Source organism: Coffea arabica, chromosome 4c (assembly GCF_036785885.1).
Source record: "Coffea arabica cultivar ET-39 chromosome 4c, Coffea Arabica ET-39 HiFi, whole genome shotgun sequence".
In the NCBI taxonomy this organism is placed as follows: domain Eukaryota; kingdom Viridiplantae; phylum Streptophyta; class Magnoliopsida; order Gentianales; family Rubiaceae; genus Coffea; species Coffea arabica.
Window position 1 is genome coordinate 9,743,310 of NC_092316.1, and position 12,046 is coordinate 9,755,355.

Below are 12,046 nucleotides of genomic sequence, written 5' to 3' on the forward strand. Positions count from 1 at the left end.
GCCATGCATTTGATTTCTAAAAGAAACTTTTAAATAACAATTAGTTATTTATAATTTATTTAAGAAAGTTTTGTTTGTGAAAACCGATTCAAACAAATTGAAAGAAAATCTATGGCAAAAAGAGCTTAGTCCAAAGCAGCGCAACAACATTGAGGATTGAGGCCTCATCAATCACCTTGAAATGAGACGAGCCATTTTCAAGAAAACAGTGAAAATCTTCTTGTTATTTTACCCTTTTTTTTTTTTGGCGGGTATGCAATTGTTGCTTGAATGCCTACATTATTGTTCTATCACCTATATTCATGGCTCTTATGTCTCAAACTTCCATCTAATTTCAGCACATATCAATTAAATTTAGTGCCAAGAAAATGATTGGCATTGAATTATAGTGGATTGGGTCAAGATGAAAACTTAAAATATAACTAGCTAGCAGATTAAAGATAGAATTAATCTGTGCATAAAATTAAAACATTCCCAAAAAAAATTTAGTTATGAATTTTTCATACATAAAGGCCCTTAAAGCCACGGTTACAGCACCAGATATGGAGTTGGCAACAATAATATTAGCTGTAAACTAAAATCTAGCTGATTGACCTTGGACCGGAGACTGGAGCAACTGATATGGATCTCTTCCTTCAACTATCAAGACTTATCAACACCAAGCAAGCTAGGTTAGCACTAACAAGAGGCAAAGTCATGAAGTTAGATAGTTTTGCTATCTAATTGCGAAGTCAGCAAATTTGATATTCTATGAAGCAAATTCAATGTTCTACTGGTAATGCTTGTACCATCCCTGCTATGCTACCGATACATATTCATCAGCAGCAAGGCACGATCCATTCTTTTGGTGTTTACTTTGATGTTGATCTTTTAACTGCCAAGCCTGCAAAAATCATTACATTGTCTCATTAGTTCAACAAAGGCTTTTTGAAGCTTAGGAAATGATCGATGTATTTGCATGGCTTTCATGGTAGCTGTTGATACTTGCAATAGACCAAAAAAAAAAAAAGGTAATTGAGAAACATATTGCAAGCAGTTTAGAGAACTCACCGAACATGATTTCTGCAGCTGTTATTGAGATTGACTGATCTGCAGCAAGAAACAACTGGATCGCTTGGACAGAAATGCGTCTGAGTTACAGGATGAGGAACTGCTGATGCCGGGTTATTTTCCAAACAGGTCCTCCAGAAAATTGTCTCAGAAGTATTTGAGGCATTTGCCTTTTGAAACTTCAGTGTTCTAGGAAAGCAGCCAGGTTGTTTCCCTTGTTCTGGGGCAAATAGATCTTGGCACCCACAGTTTCGATACTTATCAGCTCCCAGTTGATGTTTTGGTGTCATCAAAGCAATACTTAGTGCATTTCCATCAGTATTTCTTATAGTTCTCACCAGCTCTTTTCCAATACAACAGGCATGTGAATTATGAGAACCACTTTCAGAGGAACCCGTTTCGACATACTTATCCACTGTTAAGGGTTTAGTAGAAATGGAATCCAATTTCTCTGATGGGTCGCTTTCACACTCCGTGGTGGATTGTGACCTACGATGCAACCTCCTGGAACAACTTGAAAAGCTGAAATATCCCTTCTTCACTTTGGCGTGTTCTTTTCCAGCAGAATCCAGAATAAGATTGATTCTTATTTCAACATTATAGCCCAGAGCATTCTGAAGTGCACCTGCTATGACTTTCCATTTCTTCTCAGCTTTTGACACATATTTTGAATGGTAAAACCCCAATTCAGCTACAGCTAGACCTGAGATTGAAAAAACAACTTTGTTAAACCAGAATCTGCTATAGTTACAAGTCAAATGGGAGTAAGAACTGTGTGAACTGGTACAAGGACTTTGTAACATCAATTAGATCGTCAACAGCGGAAGAGCAGGTTAGACAAAAAACAAAAGCAGAAACCAAACCAGTGATGGACCTAAGCCGTAAGACTTTCTTTATTCATTTTTCTTTAATACTTCTGAATTGATAATTGAAAATTCCAAGGAGAAATGTATAAGTAACAACAACTAGCAAAAACAAATTTAGCTGACAAATCGGCTAGTCCATTCTTGACTGCTAATGTCATGTAAGTTGCCAAGAGCTTGTCTTTGCTGCAATATGCAGCCAAATAGCTCTCTTGTCTCCCATATAAACCATACAGTGATGACCACACTATCACTCTGTGGGACCAGATGTTTGCCATACTACTTGAGATAAAGACTAAGCTAGAAAGTTCTTACGGCCAATATAACTTTAAAAGGTGTTTCAAAAAGCCATGGTGTGGAATCTCCCACGTAAAAGAGTTTAAATTTGATGATTATCTATTATCAATCCTTCATATAAATGACAAGGCATATTTCCTTTTTTGTTGTATTGGAAACTTTTTTCCCATTCTTCTATGATGATTGGTTTAAGATCCCCATTGTCGAGTTTTCTGTGCACTATGAGGTATAAACCCAAAGATCAGTTGAAGGAAGAGTACTTGACCATGGAAAGCAGTCATTGTTACAATAGAAGTTGACCAGTTCGGTCCCAGTTATTCAACACAAGTTATATTCAACACAAGTACATGCCTTCCACAAATATCTTCTAAATGTTTACAATTATTTGCCATATATTTCAAAATAATGATCAGTTTTATGAATCCTACAAAATTAATTGAAACACAGACATTGCATAAACAGAAGAAAGAACCAGTTTGGAACTTACATTTATCAAAATCAGCAGACCAAATCTTTCTTGCACCTTTCCCTCAGTGTAAACCAAGAAAAACATAGGGAAGTGAAACATACTGAACGAGCTACTTTAGGAAGACTTTGCATTCAAAACAAGTAGCCACTAAAGCCCTTTGTATAACCATTGAACTTAGCAAGTCAATTTCCCGTCAAAAATCTATTTTGAGCGTGAGAATATAGGCAGGAGTAATACCTTGTCTAAGATTAATAGACAATAACTTCCCCCTTTTCTGTAAGTTCCCATCAACAATCTATTTTGAGTGTGAGAATATATGTAGGAATAATACCTTGTCTAAGATTAATAGACAATAACTTCCCCCTTTTCTGCAGGAAGCTCTTCAATGAACTAGATTCACATATACCAGCAGCTGTCTTCCATACAGATTCTAAAGTCTGCTCACGGCCCTGCATCCCCATCTTGCAAGACTCGCTGCTGTCGCGTGCACAGGTTACAAGATGCTTCAAACTCTCAGTAGTGGATGAGGTGCTGCAAAAATCACCATCTGCAGTAAAAACTAGAGCTTAAACATGAAATGCACCAATATAATCTCTTATAAAAACCAAACACTTAGTACCTAAAGCAAGGAAATAAGAGTAGTGTACATATCCTAACCATTCTTACCTCTTGGCTGCATGGTTTTTATGCACAACCTCGATTCATTAGAATCCAGTGAAGACCCCACAGAACTTAACTGAAGAAGAGCTACAGTAAGCCAAGTAGTCTGGTTCTTTGACATCCTCAGTTGCTTTTCAGTTTCAGAAAGTATTTTAAGAGCATGGCTTAATTGCTGCATGTCGGCTTCAGCTATGTCATAAAAGTAGCACTTCTTTAGAAAGCAGACATGAAGAAAATGATACATGTGATGTAGTATCAGTATTAACAAACATCTTTAAATTAGTATAAGATAGATTTTGAAATAAGGCAATGATAGTTATGAAAGCAGTTATACTCCTACTGTCCTTTAAGGTTAAAAATTTGAAATTAAGACTTACAAGTACTTCTTCCAAAAAGCCTTCTTGGGATTTCGGAGGCTTCTTCTTGACATTTTCCAGCAAGACCATCCATTATGATATTTGCTAGTTGTGAGACGAGATGCAAGGGATCTATCCTTGATCTCATTAGCTCTCTGGCCCTTTTAACTGTTTCAGGAGTATTAGACGATAGTGCTAGATGCAGTAAATCAAACAACTCATCATCAGAAACAACTCCCATCTGACCAATGCAACACAAAGTTAGTTTGCCGATATGTGAGAAAAAGAATTCTGAATTCAGAGTATAACACCTACCAATTCATAGACCAGGGTCATCGTAATCTTTTTCCCAATCAAACTCAACTGCTCAAGCATCATCTCAGCATCTCGTAGTGAGCCATTTGATTTAGTGGCAATGTAGTCCAAAGCATCTTGGTCAAAGTCAAATCCTTCTTCCAGACAAATTTTTCCCAATCGACCGGCAACATCGGCTTCTTTGATTTTTGGAAAATGGTATCTTTGAGACCGTGATACTGCACTACGGGGCAACTTATGAAGGTCAGGAGTTACCATTATGAAGACAACACGGCAAGAAATGTCCTCAAGATTGTTCAAAAATGTTGCCCATGTATCCTCTCGCAATAAGTGGCACTCATCAATTATCAAAACCTTGAAAGGTGAAGATGACACAGAATTCTCAGCATTCTTAATGATTGCTCTAATCCTTTGTGTTTTATTGACTTTCAGAGAATCCACTTCCTTGACATTGCTTCCCTTTCCAGAGAAGAATAGGAAACATTCTCGACAATGACCACAAGGTTTGGCAGTATCAGGTGAAAGACAATTCAATGCAGCAGCAAAAATCTTAGCAGCAGATGTTTTACCAGTACCACGGGGACCATGAAAGAGATAAAAGGAACTTATCCTCCCATTTGAGATTGAACTTAGAAGAGACCTCGCCACCAGATTTTGGCCCACCAAGTCACTAAATGATTTTGGCCTGAACTTTTGACTAAGACTTCGAGGACTTTCTGAATATAAAGTAACTCCATTGTTCATGTGGTTGCATCCCCTTCTCCATTCAGAAGTGTGTGCCTCCCCTGCACCAGCTGGTAAAAATGGTTGGTCTTCTGCATCAAGATGATGATTTGACTCTCTAAGTCTAGGTGGTCTTGACCAACAATGGCCTATACCACATCCACATTGCCTAGAATGCAAAGCATCAGCATCCTCATCTCCATTCAAAGATATTCCACAGCTTGATCCTCCAAGCAGAGCATCGCTCATGGATAAGGAAGGACTGCCAACGCGACTCAGGACATCACCCGCTGCTGATCTACATGATCTACTTTGCTTCCTATTTTGGTATTTTTTACTATATCTATTACGATAAAGCATTTCATCATGTATTGATCCTTCATTTGGTTCATTACATGATCCCACCCCCTCCAAACAGTCGGTGGAAGATGCTACACAAGCCAACTCCAATCCTTTGTCCCTGTGATTGCTGCAATATCTCTCACTTAGTGATTTGTTTGCACATAACATCTCCAGGCTTGGTTGACCTATAGTAGATCCTTCAACATGCATATTCCTGAAAGGGTCGGAGCCCTTGTTTCCATCCTGACAAGAATCTTCATGTGAGACTAACTCGGCATTAGATTTTCTTGAGTAGTACAGCTGTTGACCATTTCCATGGCGATCCCTTTCATCATCTAGCCTCCGGTTCTCAATATCAAACATGCCTGTTTCAACATTGACAAATTCCTTTGTCTTATTTTCAAAACCCAAAGTAATTGCATTGTTTGAATTCGTTTCCCAGTTCAGATTCTCCACCAAAGGAGAAAACTTGCTCAGTGAATTGGTTGATGGATCTCTAAGAGATCTCACTCTCCTAAGTGCTACTAATGCTCTCGAGATAGGAACATCAACAGAATGCCTCCTTCCATCCATCACCTCCGAAAGGCATATACCACTTAAGGCACTAAAATTGTTAGCTTTCACAAGTTACAAGAGAATGCTCCATTCACAACCTGAAATTCACCGGAAATTGACATTCAAAAGCCCATTTTCACCCCAAAAGCCACTCAATCATGCATACGCAGTTGAATTACACAATTCCCAGAAATTTTCTTCTCCAGAAAAGAAAACCAAAAGTACATTAAAATGCTAAAAATTACGGAACATCATAGCAAACACCAAAAGACTCGAAAAAGAACAAGCAATCAAAAATATCAACCAAAAGTAACGCGGTATGATTTCCACAGGATTCGAGCTTTTATTTCCACAAAAAAATTAAAAAAACAAAAAGCAACTTAGGTGTTTCAGCTAAAAAGTAAATACTAGGTAACCTCTAGCAGACATTTTGATAAAGATTTTATACCAAAAAAAAAAAACACAAAAAGCATACAGACTTTAATGGTTCAACCTCAATGTATTGCATAAACAACTTAAAGCTAGATGTGGTACCTTTCCTCAAAGAAAGACATTTGCCAAAAGTTTGGAGAGGCCACTAACCATTTTTGCACCTGATATAAAAAACAAACATAAACAACAAATCATCATTCAACCACACCTTTCCTCACACACTCACACACTAGAAAATGTGCTTTTAAAAAACAAACCTCCCCTTCACTCAACTGAAAGCTAGAAATAAAGGGTCAGCCCCATCTTCTCCCCAAGAATAGAAAATGGACTAAATAAATAAAAAGATTGAGCATAACTTATAAAGAAAGAATCTTTTGAATTCAAAATGCACCAAGAATAGAATATACTAATTGCCATGAAACCATGTTTATACTCAACTAATATAGTATTATTCCTAGAAAACCAACAATGTGAATACGACAAGTTTGAAAAACTTCAAGAAAAACAAACAGACACATGAAAACACAGGAAACCTGTGGATTGTTGCAATAGGAGCAAGGAAAATGGGGTGTAATTAAATTACCAATCTGCATTGAGAGTCACGAGATTTTCCAATGCAAGAAGCGAGAAAAGTGGGACGACCAAAGAGAAGAGACCCTTTATGCCTACAAGCAAAAAGGGTAGAAGGGTCTTGGTATATGAGTGAAAAAAGCATGTACATTGCTGACAACAATAAAGCCAAAAAAGAAGAAGAAGAAATGAAGAAGTAGAGGAGGTAAGTTGCAGTGCGATAAATGTCATTGATGACTCTTATTATGCTCCATTTTGGTGCAATTTTGGACTCTAAACATAAGTGTGTCATTTAGTGCTTGTTTGGCAACATGGAATTGCATTTTGGATGTTCGCACCCTGAAATTTAAATTATATTGTCTCAATTCGTTATGGATTAATATTTTCAATACTGACAGAGCTTTATTAAAAAAATTTTGTAACAAAGAATTTAAATGTACACATTTCACACATTTTACAAGAATATCTTATGTGTTATATTTATTACACTACCAGTGAAAAATTTTGAATTGCCATTTTTGTGAATCTTTTTTCAAATTTTTTTGAGACTGATGTCGAATGCATTTTTTAACCATCTCACTTTAGATATATCACATTATTTTTTTCGAAAGCGATAAGGTTTCAAAGTGAGAAAAGAGGTCGGAATTTAATATAATTAAAATTTGAAATCGCAACCTTAATTACTCGACTAACGTTTCTTCAACTATCACATTTTTAAAAAAGTATCACGATGCTATTTTTTTTTTTGGAAAAATTTAAAAATAAAAATGCAATCCAAACGGGCTAAATATTTTATGTAACATTTGTGAAATTAACAAATAACGAAAGTAATGGCTGCTCTAAAATAAAGACAAAAACAAAAACAAAAGCAAATGTAATGGCTACATGGACAGAGGAAGATGTATAATTTTATATACATAGGTCATGCTAGCATTTAATGGGAAAACGGCTCCTTTTCTTATCTCTGAAGATGAGCCAAACGTCACTGTTCTTTTTTTTTTTTGCCCAGAGAATTCGGCAGAGGAAGGGGAGGGAGTAAGGGTACTGTGGGAATTTCACAGGGGTAGACAAGACAAGGGAGATGGAGGACGGTAAGGGTTTTTTGGGAAATTCATCTGCTGACAGTTGTAGGTAGTTCGGACTTTGTTTGACGTAAAGCTGGCGACTCTGGTCTGGTCCAGTTCGGGAGTTGTAACTTCGCAAAGTCGACTTTTCATAGATGGCGCGTGGATTAACGGTAACGAAGGGGACTACTCCTTGGTGATCTGATATCTTTGGTGGGGGAGAATTAGTACAATGGTCCCGACCTTTTTGTGAAATTCTATCCTTTGGCTTCTTGCTGTAGTTGCTCTATATATATATATATTGTTCTTGTGAAATTTAATTTCTATCCTTTTTTGGAAGGATTTTATTCTCTATCCTACTAAAAAAATCTCTATCCTAATAGAATTAGTAGATTTCATGAATGTATAGTTAAATTACTAGAATTTTTGGATTTAAGTACATAATTATAAATCAAGAGATGTCTTATAATTTAAAATTCAAAGTCTATTTGATGAACTTAGATCAATCATTTATTATATTTCAAATTTTTAGCCAAGAAGTAAATAAATACTAGAGTGGCTTGAACTTGTATCTATTACCATGTAGTGCTCGAAATTGTACATCTTAATTAAAGAAATTACTTTTTGGGGGGAGGGGGGGGGATGAACATTTCATGTTTCGTATGTATTTGTTTGGATAGAGTATTATATAAAATATTATTTGGAATAATTACTGTAGCACTTTTTGTGATGTGATGTATGTGAGATAAAAAAATGGTTAGAAATATAAAAAGGCGGATTGGGAAATGTGTTTATGATGCAAGCGAACTATTATTTGGAATAATTTCACTATCCAAATTGCTTCCAAAATGATTCAAGGTAAGATATCGGTTTTTAAAAAGTTGGTTATTTATAACCGGAGATTTTTAATTGCAGCTAATAAAGATTAAAATTTTAATTGAGGACTTTTCGAGCCGTACAGGCACTATCTAAACAAGAATAAGAACAGTTGTTAGTGCAATTATTCCTAAACGGACGGTAACACTACCTAAACAAGTTATAACTCATTGTTAACAACTTGTACTATTTCACAATAATGATATGATATTCAGTCACGGTTCACATAGGACCTATATGTAAAAATTGCGTTAAGGTTGTACAAGTAATTAACAATGAATTATAATTTGTTGATAAGATAGTTTCGAAAAGAATTATATTGACAATTGTTTCTGCCTTTTTTCCCTTGACAATTTACCTAAATAACTATATACATTCACACATTCATATGTATTACCCCCTAAACATTTCAAATATATGCCTAGTTTAACTTTATTTTCTCAAAAAATAACACCTAAAATCCATCATAACAAGTATCATCTACAAAACCACTCGGCCTTTGGCTCAGTGGCCACCACCCAACCCTTGTCTCCCACAAAAAATGTCACATTTTTGTGGTTTGTTTCCAAAAAATTCAGGCAGGTGTGCTGTGCACCCGTCTGGTCCGGTGGTAGTTCAGTCCCTTCCGGCTTATCTCTGGGCTTCCTTAGACCCGCTCCCTTCCCCTTAGTGTAAGATAGATTAGATTTATCGTCTCCGGCAAACAAAAAAAAAAAGTATCAACTACAAGACGCTCATTGGACAAATCTACTATAAAACTAAACAATCTTGATATAAGAACATTCGAGAGAGGTTTTTGTTTTTATCCTTGGGTCAATGTTGCTCCTTGATTTCCTGCACCTCCTCTTATTTGTTTCACATCTTGCATACAACTCTCCTCCCGGCACCCAGGAAGCACGAACACTTTGCCCCCGGGACACTCAAGATTCATTGGTTGGCTTCAAGCTGCGCATGTAGACTCGTGGGCTCTAAAGAGCGACAAATGACAAGATTAATTAAGTTGATGAGCATGAATTGCTAATGGCAATATATAGCTGGTTTTTACTTTTTGTGGTTAGTAAAATGAATAATTTAGATATGGAATAGAGTGAAACTTGAGTGAGCTCAATTATTATGGAAATCTGCCATTGCCATTCAAGTTTTTAGGACTAGAATAATAATAATAATAATGATAATATTTTTGAAAAAAAAAAAGGATAAGAGAGGGACAAGAAAATTTTTGCCATTGCCATTCAAGTTTTGCCATGCATGATTTGCACTATGTCAACTAACAGGACAAGAAAATTTAATTAAACAACACTTTATTAGAAACCAAGTCCCTGTTTGGATTACTATTATTAGGAGCTTATATATATATATATATATATATATATATATATATATATATATATATATATATATATATATATATGTAGCGATTTGATATATGTGAGGTAAAAATGTGAATGAAAAATGTAAAAAAATTTCTGTAGAAAACTGTAATCCAAAACTTCTTAGAAGAGATGGAGAAATTCAAAAGGGAAAATCGTCCAAAACGTCCCCCACATTTTGTAAAATGACTTTTTTCGTCTCTCACTTTTAAAAGTATAATTTTATGTCCCTTACATATTCACATCGGTCAAATTTAGTCCCTAACTAGGTTTCCGATCATTTTTTGGCCGGAATCCATCATGTGCAAAGCACGTGATCATTTTTGAAGGGTAAATTTGTCAAATTATATTTTACATAATCTGATCTGTAGTTCTCCACATTTTATAAAACAAATTTTTTCGTCTCTCACATTTTATAAAATGATTTTTTCATCCCTCACATTTCACAAAATGAATTTCTCCATCCCTCACATTTCAAAAAATGAATATTTCCATCCATCACTAATTATGTATGTGAGGGAAACCCTAAAAAAAAATGTGTGTGAATACATTTTGTTTAAACACATGTATATGTCTATTTGATTTTGCTTAATAATACGAATAGCATAAATATATATATATATGTCCATTTGATTTTACTTAACAATACGAATACCATATATTATACTTGATCATTTGATTTCATCTGGTATTAGCTAGTAAATAATCTTATATTCATTGTCAAGTTGGCCAATAAAGCTATTTTCAGTCAAAATACAATAAGAATATGCAAAATAAGGTTCTATTGGTAAATATTAGTTATAATTATACAAAAAGAGAAGATAGCCCACAAGTTGGGCCTAGGGATGGCAACGGGGCGGGGTTGGGGCGGGGGACCACTCCCCCGTCCCTCGTCCCTCGTCCCCCGCCTCCCGCTTCCCCCGCCCCGCCCTTCCTTGCCCCGCTTTCCCCCCGGAGTTAATAAAATTTTATTATATAATTTTATTATAATTAAATTTTAATAAATAATCAAGTACTAAAATATCAACACATTACCAAATTATTATTCATTGTAATTTTACAATTGAAACTCATAAAAACAATCAAACAGAAGTTATTTGAATACAATCCAATATGATAAAATAAATATAACTAAAATAGTCAAATTTTCACTTTTAGTACAAATGCAATCACTAATTCATCATTGTGTTTGTGCTTTTTTTTTGAGAAAAAAGTGTTATTCTATTGAGTGTAATTAGAAATTTAGTATAAATGTATTAGTAAATTTAGTATAACTAATTAATAAATTCTATTAGTAGACCTGTATAATTATTCATATAATTGATAATATCAATTATATTACATAAACTAATATACATTATATAATACATCTAACTAATAATATCATTATCATAAGTTTATAACTAATTAACTTACATATAATATATAGTCATTTATATATATATATATATATATATTTTTTTTTTTTTGCAGGTGGCGGGGCGGGGGATGGGGCGGGGGTATACTCCCTCGCCCCCTGTCCCGTTTCTAAGCGGGCGGAAAAAATTCCCCCCCGCCCCCGCCCCAACTCCCGCCCCGTGAGCCCCCCGCGGGCACCCACCCCCATTGCCATCCTTAGTTGGGTCCAATTACATACATGTGTTTACGCTATTATTATTAAATAAAATCAAATAGACATATACATGTGTTTAAAAAAATGTATTCACACGCATAATTAGTGAGAAATGAAAAATTCATTTTTTGAAATGTGAGGGATGGAGAAATTCATTTTATGAAATGTGAGGGATGAAAAAATCATTTTATAAAATGTGAGAGACGAAAAAATTTATTTTATAAAATGTGGAGGACTATAGATCAGATTATATAAAATATAATTTGACAAATTTACCCTTCAAAAATGATCACGTGCCTTGCACATGATGGATTCCGGCCAAAAAATGATCGGAAACCTAGTTAGGGACTAAATTTGACCGATGTGAATATGTAAGGGACATAAAATTACACTTTTAAAAGTGAGGGACGAAAAAAATTATTTTACAAAATGTGAGGTACGTTTTAGACGATTTTCCCTAAAATTCTCTAGGTGCAACTAATATCAAATCGA

The 12,046-nt window shown here is 35.2% G+C and overlaps 1 protein-coding gene across 1 annotated transcript; it reads right to left on the reverse strand.

Annotated features, from left to right (window-relative positions):
• Positions 1–471: 471 nt before the first annotated feature.
• LOC140005257 (protein STICHEL-like 2) lies at positions 472–6,360 on the reverse strand. The gene is made up of 7 exons (XM_072045969.1): positions 6,165–6,360; positions 4,011–5,728; positions 3,717–3,936; positions 3,346–3,528; positions 3,011–3,226; positions 1,051–1,753; positions 472–883 (listed from the first exon to the last, which is right to left on the reverse strand). The coding sequence occupies exons 2-7, from the start codon at positions 5,646–5,648 to the stop codon at positions 871–873; spliced, it is 2,973 nt and encodes a 990-aa protein (XP_071902070.1). The 5' UTR covers positions 5,649–5,728; positions 6,165–6,360; the 3' UTR covers positions 472–870.
• Between the last annotated feature and the right edge of the window lie 5,686 nt (positions 6,361–12,046).

What these genes read in the sequence shown, in the direction of transcription:
- LOC140005257 (XM_072045969.1), bottom strand. Translation starts at nt 5,648, where the DNA reads ATGGATGGAAGGAGGCATTCTGTTGATGTTCCTATCTCGAGAGCATTA. An exon ending in TGACCCTGGTCTATGAATTG is followed by an intron (nt 3,937 to 4,010) that starts GTAGGTGTTATA and finishes TGCATTGGTCAG; the next exon opens with ATGGGAGTTGTTTCTGATGA. An exon ending in GTCTATTAATCTTAGACAAG is followed by an intron (nt 1,754 to 3,010) that starts GTATTATTCCTA and finishes TTTCAATCTCAG; the next exon opens with GTCTAGCTGTAGCTGAATTG.